The 18584-nt window shown below is 41.2% G+C and overlaps 1 protein-coding gene across 1 annotated transcript in view; it reads left to right on the plus strand.

Annotated features, from left to right (window-relative positions):
* Positions 1 to 18584, plus strand: part of NALCN (sodium leak channel, non-selective) — a 282677-nt gene that overhangs the window by 80232 nt on the left and 183861 nt on the right. Inside the window, exon 9 of the mRNA XM_007461528.1 lies at positions 480 to 566. Coding sequence (XP_007461590.1) covers positions 480 to 566 — 87 coding nt within the window. The remainder of the gene's footprint in view (positions 1 to 479; positions 567 to 18584) is intronic.

Below are 18584 nucleotides of genomic sequence, written 5' to 3' on the forward strand. Positions count from 1 at the left end.
TCCCTATGCTAAATGCACATTATATTATTTATCCTGAGAATATTTTTCTATTGGTTCAGTGAGAACTGTCTACTAAATAAAGACAAAAGTTTACCACTTTTTGTAAAAACACACCACGCTTTGGAATTCTAATTTTCATTTTCTCTCAGATGTTACATGTAATAATCAACATAATGGGGATAAAATACCTACTTTTAAAGTCTTGTGGAGAAGAATATTTGGGCAGTTATATGCAAAGCATATGTAAGGCAGAAACGGCCTGATGCATAGCAAGTGCTCAATTAATGCAAGCTATAATCTTTATTATGATTATTCACTTAAGTTTGCAGTGTTAAAATGGAATGACTCATGTTCTAAATATAAAGCCATAAGAAGACAAATCTTTGATAACAAAGAAAACGTAAAAAGCTGCAGACAAAGTTAGAGTTCTTGATGTTCCATCGTAAGTGTCTCTGACTCATTTCCCCTTTGTCTTGAAGATGTTTCACGAAGACTCCGCTGGCGGGTGGCAGCTGGTAGCCGTAGACGTCAACAAACCCCAGGGACGTGCCCCAGCTTGCCTCCAGGTGCGGTATGATGCCATTTCTAAAAGTCACCCCCAAAGGTCTTTGATTTGATTTTATACGAGGAAATCTACAGCTCTCCAAGCTCTAGATCCACCCAAATTTGTGGGCAATATTACACTCCATCCTGTATTCCCGGGACCTGGAATCCTTTTTAGATACACACTAGGGATTTGGTAAATTTCTGGTAAATGAACGCACACAGGTAAAAGCAGGCCAGTGGTAATGAATTGATGAAGAATTTTTTTGTCTCATTAAACCTTGTAAAGGTATTCTTTTGCAAAGGCCTGAATTGTTTGGGGCCGGGGGCAGTCAAGATCACAATTCACTTACTTGAGTACCTCACCATGTATGCAGGAAGGAAATGTCTTGAACATGTAGTCTGTTGTTCTGCGTCTGCAAGCTCTCCGAGCAGTGTGGTATAATAAAGGCACTTCCTTAACAAAGTGCACCTGCAGTAGACCCAAGGCAATGGGATTGCAGGGGAGCCCAAAGTCCTGGCAAGTGACTGGAGGATGGGCCATGAGGTCTCTGGCCTGTGAACCTTCTGGACTTACCTTCTGCTCTGAGCTCCCCAGAAAGCCTAATAAAATTCTTTTCTTCAGTGGACCACAGAGGCCTCTTCTCTTTCATATGCCCCCTCCCTGCCCACCAATAGCAGTAACTCATTCAAAACAACATCACCTTAACAAAAGCGGTATCCCTGCCATTCCAGGGCTTTTTATATTTCCATTTCCCCCCTCTTTAAGGGTGAAAACTCAAGCTGTCCCATGTTGGGAACAGAAAACTGATTCTTCCTCCTGGAGAATTTTCTTTTCTTCACCCTCTTTCTGTTTTCAGTTGTAAATCCTCTTCCTACAAGGGGACTGCTTCTTAGTTTTTCATATCCCCCCCCCCTATAATTTGGGGAAGGGTTTATCACCTGCTTCAGGATGAGAACACATCTTCTGTCTTTCTTTTGGATCTTTCTCCAGGTGGGGACTGATGCATTTCAAGGATTGGTACATAAGTAGCAAAATACTGTCCTCTGAACCTCTCCTGTGGGCTACATCTATATGGCTGTTTAATCATATAGTGATTTGTTTGTATCCATTAAAAGGATAGAGCAGGGGCTTCCCTGGTGGTGCAGTGGTTGAGAGTCTGCCTGCCGATGCAGGGGACACGGGTTCGTGCCCCGGTCCGGGAAGATCCCACATCACATGCTGCGGAGCGGCTGGGCCCGTTAGCCATGGTCGCTGAGCCTGCGTGTCCGGAGCCTGTGCTCCACAACGGGAGAGGCCACAACAGTGAGAGGCCCACGTACCACAAAAAAAATAAATAAATAAAAGGATAGAGCAGAACAAGAGGAAGAGTTTACAATGAATACTGATAATGTTAAGTACTATTCTCTGCTTCTCTTTCTGTCGTATATTGGATGGTGACAATGCTGCTAATAATTCAACCTCTGTAGCTACCTCTGCTACTACTATTACTGTCATAGCAATAACAATGACAACCATTGTAGTAGCAGCAGCTTCTTGCCTAAAAAGTGCTTTTACTTACGTTACTCATTAATCCACCAACTGATATTTACTGACACAAAGATGGTCCTGAGCAAGAGAAGCCCAGCCCCTCCCCTCGTGGAGCTTACAGGGTACTTCAGGCAGTGAGGAGAAAACCCAGCTTTGAACTAGCAATCACAGGAGTGATGGGTGTTTGGAAGGAGTAATGCAGGATGCTATGGGAGTATGTAATTTGGAGTCCGCTCTCCTTGTCTGAGAGTCAGGGGAGATCCTCGTGAGGTAGTGGTACTTTAAACGAGACTGAAAGCATGAGGCAGGGAGTGAGGAAGGGTGAGACTCAGTACAGCCCTGTGCTGCGGAAAGATTGGCATCCTCTATGGGCCTTTGTAGAGGTGAAGTGGAGACCCAGAGGGCCCCCTGAGTCTCCTGACCTCAAACAAATGGAGAAACCAGGACTTTTACCTGGTCTTCTGGTTCCTGGTCCCATGCTCTATCTAGCTGAAAAAATATGCCAAGGAAACATTCATTTGTAATAGAAATCAACGATCAGGCCTGTTAGGAGTACCAAATCAGGGTCTTCCTATGCCCCAAATGCATTGCTTAAAATTTTAGTAAATGCTTGTTAATAGATGCCTCAAGGTTGCAGTCTGGAATTAGGAAGTGAGCCTCTATATCAAAAAGGTTTGAGGGGCTTCCCTGATGGCGCAGTGGTTAAGAACCCACCTGCTAATGCAGGGGACATGGGTTCGAGCCCTAGTCCAGGAAGATCCCACATGCCACGGAGTAACTAAGCCCATGTGCCACAACTACTGAGCCTGCACTCTAGAGCCCGTGAGCCATAACTACTGAAGCCTGTGCGCCACAACTACAGAAGCCCGTGTGCCTAGAGCCCATGCTCTGCAGCAAGAGAAGCCACTGCAGTGAGAAACCTGCGCACTGCAAAGAGTAGCCCCCGCTCGCCGCAACTAGAGAAAGCCCGCGCACAGCAACAAAGACCCAACACAGCCAAAAATAAAAAATAAATGAAAGAAATAAACTTATTTAAAAAAAAAATATTTGAGATGGCAAGAGCTAGATGGCAATGAAGGTGTGATGGAGGGGCAGCACGGAGCAGGGACATAGGGAAATAAAGGTCAGCAGAGGGGGGTGAATGTTAGGCTAGCCCTGTGTGGATGTGGCGTCTGGGAGACGTGAGTATTAGGCATGTATGGTGGGTGTGGCAGCATGCTTGGTAAGTTGTATGGTTGATGGTACATGTGGTTTGAGACAATGGGAGAAGGAAGGCAGACAATTCAGGATGAGGCTCCATGCAGCTCACCGTCCCATCTTTGGTCCTGATGCTTTCCAGAAAGAGCTGATCTGTAAGAGTACAGATGAAAAGTGGGATGGCCAGGGGGTCACCTCTTTGTATTGGGCATGACGTGAGCTGTGACTAAAGAGAGAGAGTACATTTCCACGTCTGGGTGAAAAATGAATTAATTATTAACTTATTAAAGAGAAAGTAAGTAAAGAAAAAGTACTGAAGATACAATGGTCGTGAAATACTCACTTGGCTCTCACTAATGACTAATGCCGTCTAAAACTAGTTAACAGGAAAATTTTCATCTGAACCATACCTCATTCACTGCCTTGGATTATAATATCTCACTCAAAGACAAACTATAGCATATATTACTCCTTTTTATTTTTATTCTTTCTGTTTGTTTTCTTTTTTATTGAAATATAGTTGATTTACAATGTTGTGTTAGTTTCTGGTGTACAGCAAGGTGATTCAGTTTTATATATATATATATAAACATATATACATATATATTCTTTTTCACATTCTTTTCCATTATAGGTTATTACAAGATATTGAATATAGTTCCCTGTGCTATACAGTAGCTGTATATCTATTTAATATGTAGTAGTATGTATCTGTTAATCCCAAATTCCTAATTTATCCCTCACCTGCGCCCCCTTTGGTAACCATAAGTTTGTTTTCTGTGTCGGTGAGTCTTTTCTGTTATGTCGGTAAGTTCATTTGTATCATTTTTTTAGACTCCACATATAAGTGATATCATATGATATTTGTCTCTCTCTGTCTGACTTACTTCACTTGGTATGATAATCTCTAGGTCCATCCATGTTGCTGCAAATGGCATTATTTCATTCTTTTTTATGGCTGAGTAATATTCCATTGTATATATGTACAATGCATTGTATATATGTACCACATCTTGTATTGTATATATGTACCATATCTTCTTTATCCATTCCACTGTTGATGGACACTTAGGTTGCTTCCATGTCTTGGCTGCTGTAAATAGTGCTGCAATGAACATTGGGGTGCATGTATCTTTTCGAATTAGAGTTTTCTCTGGATATATGCCCAGGAGTAGGATTGCTGGATTATATGGTAGCTCTATTTTTAGTTTTTTAAGGAACCTTCGTAGTGTTCTCCATAGTAGTTGCACTAGTTTACATTCCCACCAACATTGTAGGAGGGTTCCCTTTTCTCCACACCCTCTCCAGCATTTATTATTTGTAGCTATTTTGATGATGGCCATACTGACTGGTGTTAAGTGGTACGTCACTGTAGTTTTAATTTGCATTTCTCTAGTAATTAGAGCTATTGAGTATCTTTTCATGTGCTTGTTGGCCATCTGTGTGTCTTCTTTGGAGAAATGTCTATTTAGGTCTTTCTGCCCATTTTTGGATTGGGGTGTTTGGTTTTTTGATATTGAGCTGCATGAGCTGTTTGTATATTTTGGAAATTAAGCTCTTATCGGTCACTCTTTTTATTTTTAAAACGAGCAAAATGTGAGTGTGTTCTTCTAAAATGACCTTTAAACTGTAGAAATAAAATAAAAAGTAAGAGTTTGCTTTAACTTCTTCCAACTATCCTCCCTCATTCCACTTCCCAGAGGTAACCTAGCAGTCAGCGTTAGAAGCCAGTCTCCTAAGACCCTTTACCCCTGAATTTAAACATTATATCTCTTCTATAAAGCAGCATTTCTGCCTCCCAGCGGCCCTGTCATTTTCACATGTGTTTCCTCTTTCTAGAACACTCTTCTCTCCCACTCAGAGTTCAGAATTCAGTTCAGATGTCACTTTCTTAAGGAAGCCTTCTTTGTCCTCAAAGAAACAGATCAGGTAGCCCAGTTATATGTGCCCATATCCTCCTATGCTTTTCTTTTGTGTTTATCATAATTTTAATTTAAAAAAAATTTAATGGTATAATTTGTTATTTAATGTCTGCTTTTCCAACCAGAGGAAACTCCATGACAATAAGAATCATAACGGTCATGGTCAGCATGTGAAATAAATACATCTGTGTTTAGAAATGTAATCTTAGGAATAACCGTTGAAAAGAATCAAAACCAATTCCTACCTACTAAAAAAGTAGAATTTGTAGGAATGAAGCATTTGAACAGCTGTAATTAAATTGAGTTAGTGATTTGGCCATTTGTTGAAAAAGATTGGAAGAATGAGGTAGAAGCCGTATCTGAGATGGTAAACGAGTGACCGGGAGTCCCCCCATTTGGGTATTAGGAATTAGTGATTTTGTCTTGAAAGTGGAACTTTGTTTCCAAATTTGACCCCAAGTTTAAAAAGCAGAAATTTCATATGAAAACCCATATATCCTACTGCTTTTGTAAAATAGAAAGATCTGGCAACACAGGACCCTCACTCCCATGTGGTGTAATTGGCTGGAGCTGAGCAGTGGCCGCCGCATTGGGTACCGTCTCTCCAGTTTCTGGGAGTCTCCCAACGGTCCATGTTGTTGTCTCGACAGCACTGGGAATGTGTGTTTTATTTATCCACAGATTCGTACAGTCACTTTTCTCAGAGTAGCAAAGTATTTCTCTTTGCCCATCACTCTATGGACAGAAAATAAATAATAAATTCATAAGTGCACACATATATAAATACACACGTAAATGCATGCATGAAGGAAAACATTGTTTGCAAAAAGACAGGAAAAATGAACATGATGTTTAGTACATGACTCCGGGTCTGCTTTTCTCATTCATTTTACCTGCCGGGTTTCAGGAGGCCTTTGTTTGGGTGACCCATGAAGTAAGGTACAGAAGTGTGACTTTAGTTTACAAAGATGGCATAAGGGTAAGTAGTGTGTGAATTTCCATTATTCCCAAAAAGTCTTCCCATAAATTTTATGTCTTCATAATTTCAAACTGTTGAAATCTTAACTCAGCATAAATGGAGACTGGCTCCAATTCTCTTATAAGTGAAGGACATTTAAGAATCTCTGTCCTTGTTTCAGGTGAAATTGCTTCACATTGGCTAACCTTCTTCACTGGTATCGCTGTCTTGTATTTTTACTTTCTTTTCTGCTTTCTGTATCCTTGTCTAGTTTATTGGTATACGTCTATCTGTCTTCCCCACCAGCTATAAGTAATGAGGTAATTTAATGAAATATGATTGACTGATGTGGCTTAACTTTCCCCACTACTGTTAAACTAAATACATGATGTGACTGGTGCTTCTGTGATTCTGGGTGTTTGATGTATAATACTTTATTTTTTTTTCGCTCTCTCTCTCTGTATGTGTGTATCTATCTACCTATCTATTTAAAAGACATATGTGTACATCTGTATATGTATATACACATATTTTTACATTGCATGAATAACTCTATCAGGATTTTATATATTCCAGTAAGCAGTGATTAGGATCTAAGCAATAGGAACAATTTTTTTTATTGTTTTTTATTTAAAAAAATATTTTTCCCCACATCCCTACACACATTTTACCTTATTTCAAATGTTGCAATATTTGTGGTATTTCTACCTCCTCTTTACATATGTTGATTATGGAGGTATCAATTGAATTAGGGACCTTAGAGGTCTCACGTTTTAACAGAATAATAGGCTCTATAGAGCCATTTATCTAGGAAAAAATAGGCACCTTTGGTCTGCAGTTTGAAACCCTACAAATTCCATTCTGTGTTCTGAGGCAAATTATAAATATAGCTGTAATTATAATCATAATGGGAGTCATATGCAGGCATACAGGAAAGGATTCAATCTGGGGCCCTTAGGGTGGTCTTTTCTCTTTTTATAATGAGTGAGAATACATATGCATTCACATTGAACTTCACAACCACGAGTTTGGAGCAGGTGGACAAGAAGAGCCGTCTTACTGACCTCGTAGGTTCTGTGTGGTGAGCTCTCTGATGCCACTTGTTGAAATTTTTAGTTAATTCACTTAATGTTAACAGAGTTAATTTTGCTAGGCCATTTTTCAGGTTTATTAATGAACTTCATACCACGTTTAATAAGGAAATTAGTCATGATCTAAATCTATGCAATTCCTAATAAATTCATTCCTAAGTTAAGGACAAGTAAGCAAATGTCCTGTTGCCCCTGAAACATTCCCCCCTCCACTTCCCAGTCATCTTGCCTGAAACGTCTTTCTGCAACTGTCTATCCTCACTTCCCTGTGCTCTGCTGAGCTGCTCGTTGTCTGGGGTCCCTCCCCTTCCTGCCTTCAGCCCTGGCTATGGGAACATCACTTCCTGGCTGGAAGTGATGGAGAACGTGAATAAGCCAAGCACCGCACCTGGTTTCCTTTTCTTTTTGTGCTACAACTGCCTCCAGCACAGGCTGCTGGACTGTGCTGACATCACTCCCCTACCTCTCATGCCTGCCTCTGCAGCTGCAGACGTCCTTGCTTCATTATGCGAAGTAATTCCCGGGACAGCATCTTTCCTGAGGGAGAATAAATCACCCAATTGTAGCCTCTTAGAGAACAGGCTTTGGAGACAGCCATATTTAAACTATGCTCCTTATACTATGACCTTGGGCATATTTCTATAAATTGGGGATAGTATATCCTTCCTTGGCATGTGAGAATTAAGTGAGTATTTATGTCCTAGTCAGGAATTATTTGGTTGCGAGGATCAGACCATATGCTCACAGGGAGTGTTTATTGCGAGTATAATCAGAGCTGCCAGGGGACTGCACTTTCTTTGCCCTTCTCTACTGTCTGTTTGGGCCACAGGATTTCTCATCTTTGTTTCTGTCTGTGCATTTGCCTCTGTTTTCTCACCATGCAAACTAGCTTCCTTCTTTTTCTTACGTTTTACCCAAATATGGCAGATTGTGACTGAGTTTGGTGACCTCCCATTTAAGGGTTCTAAAGAGATTCATCAGAAAACATCCAGAGGCGAGTGTAGAGCTGGGAGAAGTTTCACCAAAATGGGAGATTGGCCAGAGGCAGGAGGTCATGGGAAGTGAATGGAAGCAGTAGGTCCATTTAAGCCAAGCACTGGGCTTTCCTCCAGCACGAACTCAAGGTAATTTTCCTTCTTAATCCCCTCTGAAAACCCTGCTCCCATTTCTGTCTACAGGAGCCACCTACTCAGCGCTCTTCTTCATGAGTTCCATGGGGTGAGTGAGAAGGGACACGTAACTTTTTCCCATGGAACCGGGGGAATGACCTCGGGGTTATAACTCAGGGATCGCTTTCCCCAGGAAACTGTCAAGTCATACAGGACTTGAGAAGTCTGTTAAAGGCTAAATAGGTTATTATGGTCTGACCTGAAGTTCAAATCACCTGTAAAATAATTTCTTTGGAGAAACACCACATAGTTTACACAAACTACTTACAAATGAATAATTTGTAAATTGGAGCCATTTGACAATATAATGTTCAATCATTTCCTCGCATTAAAAACATTATGAAATAATGTACTGATAGAAACACGGTAAGGAAGAATACCTTGGTATCCACTCTTAGAAATAATGATAGCTACATTTACGGACCACTCGCTATGTGTCCGGCACACAGTGTCTTAGAAGTTGAGGGTTCTGATCACCAATTCCAATGGAGTGGGGGAGGGGAGAGTTTTCTCACACCACCAAGCAATTTTCTGACACCAGCTGAGTACCCTGAATTCAGCCCAAAGGTTCAGGGCTCAGTCCTACAAGACTACCCCTGCCACCTCCTTTTCAGATGTCACCTGGGCTTCTGACCAACCAGCTCTAGTTGGAGGTTCCAGTGACCTCCTCAGGTTCGAATAATTTGCTGGAGCTGCTCACAGAACTCAGAAAAATATTTTACTAACTAGATTACCAGCTTATTATAAAACAATGCAATGAGGGACAGCCAGATAGAACAGATGGCACAGGACAAGGTATGGGGAAGGGGCACGGAGCTTCCATGCTCTCAGAGAGACAGTCTGCCAACACCTCAGCATGTTCACCAACCCGGAAGCTCTCTGAGCCCCGTCCTTTTGGGGTTTTATGGAGGCTTCATTGCATGGACGGGGTTGATTAAATCATTGCCAGTGGCGATTGCTTCAATCTCCAGTCCTTCTCTCCCAGGACTTTTGGTCCCAGCCCTCTAATCCTTTGGTTGTTGGCTCCTTTGGCGACCGGCCCTTATCCTTAGGTGCTTTCCAAAGTCACCTCATTAACATGAGAAAAGACACCTTTATCCCCCCCCCCTCGTCATGGGAAATATCAAGGGTTTTAAGAGATCTGTGGCAGGGACCAGGACAAAGACCAAATATGTATGTCTTGTTATAAATCAAAATATCACAGAGGTATTAAATTACTTAATGGTCATAACATCATAAATGTAGGTACTGTTATGATCTCTGTTTAACAAATGAGAAGTTTGAGGCACAGAGAGCCTAAGTAACCTGATGATGGTCACATAGCTAGTTACTGAGTGGGAATTTCCTCGCAGGCAGTCGACCTCTTGTTTTTAACCACTTCATCTTCATCACTGTATGTTATCCTACTACAAAAATATTTCACAGTTTGTCCATTTATTCACTTCCTCATTCTGTTGATGGCCATTGAGGTGTTTTTTTATTGTTTTGCTCTTGCAGACATTCTAAGATCCTTCTTGCCCTCGCATTCTTGTGCACACGTGTAAGAATTATCTGAGTATATACAGTTAGGAGAACAATTGCTCGGTTCAAGGATATCAACAAACTTAGGCTTTATGAGATGTTGCCTGATGGCTCCCCAGATGAAAGTGCCACTTTCTACTCTTACCAGCAAGAGTAAGAGTTCTCATTCCTTCACATCCTCATCCACACTTGATGTTATCAGACTTTTATACCTGATGGCATGAGATGATCTATCATGATGTTAAATTTTAATCTCCCTGATTAAAGCCTATGGTTGTTGAGCATTTTTTCATATATACATAGACCACTTATATTTTCTATAGATTGCTATTCCTGTCTGTTGCCCATTTACCTGTTGATTTTTCCAAATGATTTTCAGAAATTCTGTGAGATTCTAAAGGGCATATCACTTCTACCTAACTGGGAAGACATTAAAATATTAGAAAAGTAAATCCAAAATATTAATACTTGACCTACGTATGCACATTTTACACTCTACCATCTTCAGGCAGTAACGTAATCTTTTATGTGGTGTTACCAAAACCATTTAGAAATTTTCTTTAAGTGTGTCTTTAAGTGTGAGTTTCAGCAAAGGGAAAAGTTACAATCGACTCTTTTATCATCAACCGGTTAGTTATCTGTTTAAACTCATTTTAGCATAAGCAACAGCAGCGCTGAAGAGGTCACCCTAATGCACGATAAATAGAACATGGCTAAATTGGAACCTCATTCCTGGGCTGCTGCTGTGACGAGCTGTTTTTCTCCTGCCTCTCAGGTAGGAGATTTCATCTCTTGACAGTTTGACAGATGTGGCTGCACGGCTTTGAGCCATCTTCCAACACACACCCAGTGATCTATTATCTTGAAGAAAGTCAGTGACAAGAAAATGAAAGTATACCTGAGACCCGGCCTCCTTGAGCTCAATTTCTCTCTGGTAACATCCCATCGTGTGCCTCCTTCTATAAAGAACAGAAATAATAGGCTTTTACCATGAGTAGGTCAAATTGTGGCAAAATTACTACTATAGTGTTTTAATGCTTTTTGAGAAAATTTCCATTGAAGGCGAAGATGGGAGGAGGGGTAGATTGTGTGAAATGTGTATTTCGAGTGACAAGGTGACATTCTAGGCACTTCTTAAATGTCTGTCTTCTTAATAAACCTTCCCACAAACTGGCAGATAATTTTAAGAATTGATTGAGCCCAGGGGAACATAGGTTCCATGTACAAGCAAACCTCTTCCATCCTTAAAGACCCATGTGTGGCCCAGCTAAGACAGTATGGCCCAGGAGAACCTCGGACAATTGGCTAAATCTCCTAGAGACTCAGTTTCCTGACCTGAGAAATGGGGATAAAAACATCTCTCAGGGGTTGGTAAGAATTAGAAGTGAGGCACATAAACTACCTAGTGCTCTGTGTGGGATGCGGCAGGTCGCCTAGTCCGCAGAGGTGACTGTTGTTACTATTAGCATATGGTTCTCTCCTAGCGCTGTTCACTCTGAGTGTCCTACTCACTTCCAGAAAGTCAGCTGTCATGCACACTCATGGTCCAGTGGTGTCACAGCCTTCCCTTCTCACTCTGCTTTCTGAATCTTTGCAGTGCATTTCTAAATGTCCAGCAGACATGTTCCCAGGTGTTCTCATGGAAACGTCACCCCTCCCCCACCCATCCCCACATAGACATCAGGCTTTTCCTGCACCTCCGGAAACCTGAACACCAACCTATAATGCACCCCTCTTGGTCCTCCCCAAATCTGATCTGTCTTCAATTCTGTCATTAATTCAGTCTTTTGAATTTCTCTGAATCATCCGCTCCACCCCATGCTAAGATCCCTGCCCTCAAAATTAGATCAAAGCTTCCACAGTGCAGTGATCGCTGACTCCTTGATTGTATTTGGTCAGTTTCTCTCTGCTTCCAGCTGCTTCCACCATAGCTTTCACGTGATCAGCACTTAGCAAATATTTGGGGGGTTGTATGTGAATGTGCACCTGTGTGTGCTTTCATGTACAGAACTATACAACCTCCCACACAGCAGACACAAATTCTTACTCTCCCCTTAAGCGGATGCCAACGATCCGTTCCCAAAACACGGTAGTCTGAGACCATCTCAGCTGATCACGGCTGGGCTCACTTTTGATCTGAAGTCAGCCAGCATCATCAGCTAGCTCACCAGCCCTCATCTCTGCTTCCGGACACGGCTGACTATTGGAATAGAGCGGGTGACGGGGCCGGGGGCCGCCATGAAACAGACCAACCTGTAGTGTTCACGCGGTGGCTCCGGGCTCCAAGAGCTGCAAAAGGAAGTCACAACTCACAAGTATTTTCCAAGTCTCTGCGTATATCGCTTTTGCGATCGTCTCACTGACTGAAACAAATCACATGGCTAAGTTCAGAATGAGAGTGGGATGGGAGAGCACTGCCAAGGCTGTGGATGCAGAGGTGGGTTCAATTTCAGGCAATTTCAGGCTCTGCCACATAGGCTAAAGGGAATTCAAACATCACTGGCTTAGTATTACCATCAGTCCTTAGCCACATTTCTCTTCCACCAGGCATGTTTTTCTTCTTGTTAAAATCTAGTTCACATAGTAGAGTCAGGAGTTTTGAAAAATATTAACAGCAGTCATAGATATTTGTGTGCAATTTGTGATTTAACATCTAGGCTTCCTCTGACAGAGTGATATACTCACGGCAGCCAAGAGACGAAAGTGTCTTACCAAGCCCCTCTTCCTTCTTCCTACAGTTTAACTTCTGTGTGTGTGTGGGATTCTCCTCCCCAGCTTACTGTCCAGGAAAGAAGCAAACCAGTCAGGGCATGAAAGAGGGCATGGTTTTCACTGGTACCATAGATGGTCAGTACCTTTGTGGGGAGTCACTGTGGATTTCCTTCTGCCCTCTTGTTCTCCAAGGACATGCAGAGGCAGAAAGAAAAAGCAGAGTTTTTAAGGATATCTAATGGTTCTGTTTTCAGTATTGCTATAAAGATATTTCCTGTTTTACAGAAATTCTTTATATTAGACAGAAGTATTTTGTGTATTGATAGTAGGAGTAACAAATATCCGGATGTCTTCTAAATAAGGGAAGGGAAATGGGAGATTTATTTTAGGTTTTGTGCCCTTGGTCTTTTACATTATGTTCTTGTTCCTACGCTCATGGCTCATATGCAAGACGGTTTCTGAGAATTTCATCTTGTAATTGCATTGTTCTCCAAATATGTTTATTTTGAAATCTAATTAAAACACAACTTTCTGAATGCTCAACATTATTAATCATTAGAGAAATGCAAATCAAAACTACAATGAGATATCATCTCACACCAGTCAGAATGGCCATCATCAAAAAATCTAGAAACAATAAATGCTGGAGAGGGTGTGGAGAAAAGGGAACACTCTTGCACTGCTGGTGGGAATGTGAATTGGTTCAGCCACTATGGAGAACAGTATGGAGGTTCCTTAAAAAACTACAAATAGAACTACCATATGACCCAGCAATCCCACTACTAGGTATATACCCTGAGGAAACCAGAATTCAGAAAGAGTCATGTACCAAAATGTTCATTGCAGCTCTATTTACAATAGCCCGGAGATGGAAACAACCTAAGTGCCCGCCGTCGGATGAATGGATAAAGAAGATGTGGCACATATATACAATGGAATATTACTCAGCCATAAAAAGAAACGAAATTGAGCTATTTGTAATGAGGTGGATAGATCTAGAGTCTGTCATACAGAGTGAAGTAAGTCAGAAAGAGAAGGACAAAACATCTTTATTGGGGTATAATTGCTTTACAATGGTGTGTTAGTTTCTGCTTTATAACAGAGTGAGTCAGTTATACATATATATATGTTCCCATATCTCTTCCCTCTTTGTCTCCCTCCCTCCCACCCTCCCTATCCCACCCCTCCAGACAGCCACAAAGAACCGAGCCGGTTTCCCTGTGCCATGCGGCTGCTTCCCACTGGCTATCTACCTTACGTTTGTTAGTATATATATGTCCATGTCTCTCTCTCGCCCTAACACACCTCACCCTTCCCCCTCCCCATATCCTCAAGTCTGTTCTCCAGTAGGTCTCTGTCTTTATTCCTGTTTTACCCCTAGGTTCTTCATAACATTTTTTTTTCTTAAATTCCATATATATGTGTTAGCATACGGTATTTGTCCTTCTCTTTCTGACTTACTTCACTCTGTATGACAGACTCTAGATCTATCCACCTCATTACAAATAGCTCAATTTCGTTTCTTTTTATGGCTGAGTAATATTCCATTGTATATATGTGCCACATCTTCTTTATCCATTCATCCGACGACGGGCACTTAGGTTGTTTCCATCTCCGGGCTATTGTAAATAGAGCTGCAATGAACATTTTGGTACATGACTCTTTCTGAATTCTGGTTTCCTCAGGGTATATACCTAGTAGTGGGATTGCTGGGTCATATGGTAGTTCTATTTGTAGTTTTTTAAGGAACCTCCATACTGTTCTCCATAGTGGCTGAACCAATTCACATTCCCACCAGCAGTGCAAGAGTGTTCCCTTTTCTCCACACCCTCTCCAGCATTTATTGTTTCTAGATTTTTTGATGATGGCCATTCTGACTGGTGTGAGATGATATCTCATTGTAGTTTTGATTTGCATTTCTCTAATGATTAATGATGTTGAGCATTCTTTCATGTGTTTGTTGGCAGTCTGTATATCTTCTTTGGAGAAATGTCTATTTAGGTCTTCTGCCCATTTTTGGATTGGGTTGTTTATTTTTTTGTTATTGAGCTGCATGAGCTGCTTATAACTTTTGGAGGTTAATCCTTTGTCAGTTGCTTCATTTGCAAATATTTTCTCCCATTCTGAGGGTTATCTTTTGGTCTGGTTTATGGTTTCCTTAGTTGTGCAAAAGCTTTGAAGTTTCATTTGGTCAAATTTGTTTATTTTTGTTTTTATTTCCATTTCTCTAGGAGGTGGGTCAAAAAGGATCTTGCTGTGATTTATGTCATACAGTGTTCTGCCTCTGTTCTCCTCTAAGAGTTTGATAGTTTCTGGCCTTACATTTAGGTCTTTAATCCATTTTGAGCTTATTTTTGTGTATGGTGTTAGGGAGTGATCTAATATCATACTTTTACATGTACCTGTCCAGTTTTCCCAGCACCACTTATTGAAGAGGCTATCCTTTCTCCACTGTACATTCCTGCCTCCTTTATCAAAGATAAGGTGACCATATGCACATGGGTTTATCTCTGGGCTTTCTATCCTGTTCCATTGATCTATCTTTCTGTTTTTGTGCCAGTACCATACTGTCTTGATTAGTGTAGCTTTATAGTATAGTCTGAAGTCAGGGAGCCTGATTCCTCCAGCTCCATTTTTTTCCCTAAAGACAGCTTGGGCTATTTGGGGTCTTTTATGTTTCCATACAAATTGGGAAATTTTTTGTTCTAGTTCTGTGAAAAATACCCATGGTAGTTTGATAGGGATTGCATTGAATCTGTAGATTGCTTCGGGTAGTAGAGTCATTTTCACAATGTTGATTCTTCCAATCCAAGAACATGGTATATATCTCTCCATCTATTTGTATCATCTTTCTTTCATCAGTATCTTATAATTTTCTGCATACAGGTCTTTTGTCTCCTTAGGTAGGTTTATTCCTAGATATTTTATTCTTTTTGTTGCAATGGTAAATGGGAGTGTTTTCTTGATTTCACTTTCAGATTTTTCATCATTAGTGTATAGGAATGCCAGAGATTTCTGTGCATTAATTTTGTATCCTGCTACTTTACCAAATTCATTGATTAGCTCTAGTAGTTTTCTGGTAGCATCTTTAGGATTCTCTATGTATACTATCATGTCATCTGCAAACAGTGACAGCTTTACTTCCTCTTTCCCAATTTGGATTCCTTTTATTTTCTTTTCTTCTCTGATTGCTGTGGCTGAAACTTCCAAAACTATGTTGAATAAGAGTGGTGAGAGTGGGCAACCTTGTCTTGTTCCTGACCTTAGTGGAAATGCTTTCAGTTTTTCGCCATTGAGGATGATGTTGGCTGTGGGCTTGTCATATACGGCCTTTATTATATTGAGGAAAGTTCCCTCTACACCTACTTTCTGCAGGGTTTTTATCATAAATGGGTGTTGAATTTTGTCAAAAGCTTTCTCTGCATCTATTGAGATGATCATATGGTTTTTCTCCTTCAATTTGTTAATATGGTTAATCACATTGATAGATTTGCGTATATTGAAGAATCCTTGCATTCCTGGAATAAACCCCACTTGATCATGGTGTATGATCCTTTTAATGTGCTGTTGGATTCTGTTTGCTAGTATTTTGTTGAGGATTTTTGCATCTATGTTCATCAGTGATATTGGCCTGTAGTTTTCTTTCTTTGTGACATCCTTGTCTGGTTTTGGTATCAAGGTGATGGTGGCCTCGTAGAATGAGTTTGGGAGTGTTCCTCCCTCTGCTATATTTTGGAAGAGTTTGAGAAGGATAGGTGTTAGCTCTTCTCTAAATGTTTGATAGAATTCGCCTGTGAAGCCATCTGGTCCTGGGCTTTTGTTTGTTGGAAGATTTTTAATCACAGTTTCAATTTCAGTGCTTGTGATTGGTCTGTTCATATTTTCTATTTCTTCCTGATTCAGTCTTGGCAGGTTGTGCATTGTTGTGCATTTCTCCGTTTCTTCCAGGTTGTCCATTTTATTGGCATAGAGTTGCTTGTAGTAATCTCTCGTGTTCCTTTGTATTTCTGCAGTGTCAGTTGTTACTTCTCCTTTTTCATTTCTGATTCTATTGATTTGAGTCTTCTCCCTTTTTTTCTTGATGAGTCTGGCTAATGGTTTATCTATTTTGTTTATCTTCTCAAAGAACCAGCTTTTAGTTTTATTGATCTTTGCTATCATTTCCTTCATTTCTTTTTCATTTATTTCTGATCTGATCTTTATGATTTCTTTCCTTCTGCTAACTTTGGGGGTTTTTTTGTTCTTCTTTCTCTAATTGCTTTAGGTGCAAGGTTAGGTTGTTTATTCAAGATGTTTCCTGTTTCTTAAGGTAGGATTGTATTGCTGTAAAGTTCCCTCTTAGAACTGCTTTTGCTGCATCCCATAGATTTTGGGTTGTTGTGTCTCCATTGTCATTTGTTTCTAGGTATTTTTTGATTTCCTCTTTGGTTTCTTCAGTGATCACTTCGTTATTAAGTACTGTACTGTTTAGCTTCCATGTGTTTGTATTTTTTACAGGTCTTTTCCTGTAATTGATATCTAGTCTCATAGCGTTTCTTATTATCATTATTCTGAATTCTTTTTCAGGTAGACTGCCTATTTCCTCTTCATTTGTTAGGTCTGGTGGGTTTTTATCTTGCTTCTTCATCTGCTGTGTGTTTTTCTGTCTTCTCATTTTGCTTATCTTACTGTGTTTGGGGTCTCCTTTTGGCAGGCCGCAGGTTCGTAGTTCCCGTTGTTTTTGGTGTCTGTCCCCAGTGGCTAAGGTTGGTTCAGTGGGTTGTGTAGGCTTCCTGGTGGAGGGGACTAGTGCCTGTGTTCTGGTGGATGAGACTGGATCTTGTCTCTCTGGTGGGCAGGTCCACGTCTGGTGGTGTGTTTTGGGGTGTCTGTGGACTTATTATGATTTTAGGCAGCCTCTCTGCTAATGGTTGGGGTTGTGTTCCTGTTTTGCTAGTTGTTTGGCATAGGGTGTCCACCACTGTAGCTTGCTGGTCATTGAGTGAAGCTGGTTGCTGGTGTTGAGATGGAAATCTCTGGGAGATTTTTGCCGTTTGATATTATGTGGAGCTGGGATGTCTCTTGTGGACCAGTGTCCTGAAGATGGCTCTCCCACGTCAGAGGCACAGCACTGACTCCTGGCTGTAGCACCAAGAGCCTTTCATCCACAGGGCTCAGAATAAAAGCGAGAAAGTTAGAAAGAAAGAATTAGTAGAAGTAGAAAGAAAGAAAGAAAGGAGGGAGAGAGCAAGGAAGGAAAGAGGGAAGGAAGGAAAAAAAGAAAGAGGATAAAGTAAAATAAAATAAAGATAAAATATAATAAAGTTATTAAAATAAAAAATAATTATTAAGAAAAAAAGAAAAAAGTAAAAAAAAAAGCAAAAAAACGGACGGATAGAACCCTAGGACAAATGGTGGAAGCAAAGCTATACAGACAAAATCTCACACAGAAGCATACACATACACACTCACAAAAAGAGGAAAAGGGGGAAAAATCATAAACCTTGCTCTCAAAGTCCACCTCCTCAATTTGGGATGATTCGTTTTCTATTCATGTATTCCACAGATGCAGAGTACATCAAGTTGATTGTGGAGCTTTAATCCGCTGCTTCTGAGGCTGCTGGGAGAGATTTCCCTTTCTCTTCTTTGTTCGCACAGCTCCCAGGGGCTCAGCTTTGGATTTGGCCCCGCCTCTGCGTGTAGGTCGCTGGAGGTCGTCTGTTCTTCGCTCAGACAGGACGGGGTTAAAGGAGCCGCTGATTCGGGACCTCTGGCTCACTCAGGCCGCGGGGGAGGGAGGGGCACGGAGTGCGGGGCGGGCCTGCGGCGGCAGAGGCCGGCATGACGTTGCACCAGCCTGAGGCGCGCCGTGCGTTCTCCCGGGGAAGTTGTCCCTGGATCCCGGGACCCTGGCAGTGGCGGGCTGCACAGGCTCCCCGGAAGGGAGGTGTGGAGAGTGAC

This window comes from Lipotes vexillifer, unplaced genomic scaffold (assembly GCF_000442215.2).
Source record: "Lipotes vexillifer unplaced genomic scaffold, Lipotes_vexillifer_v1.1 scaffold655, whole genome shotgun sequence".
Lineage (NCBI taxonomy): Eukaryota > Metazoa > Chordata > Mammalia > Artiodactyla > Lipotidae > Lipotes > Lipotes vexillifer.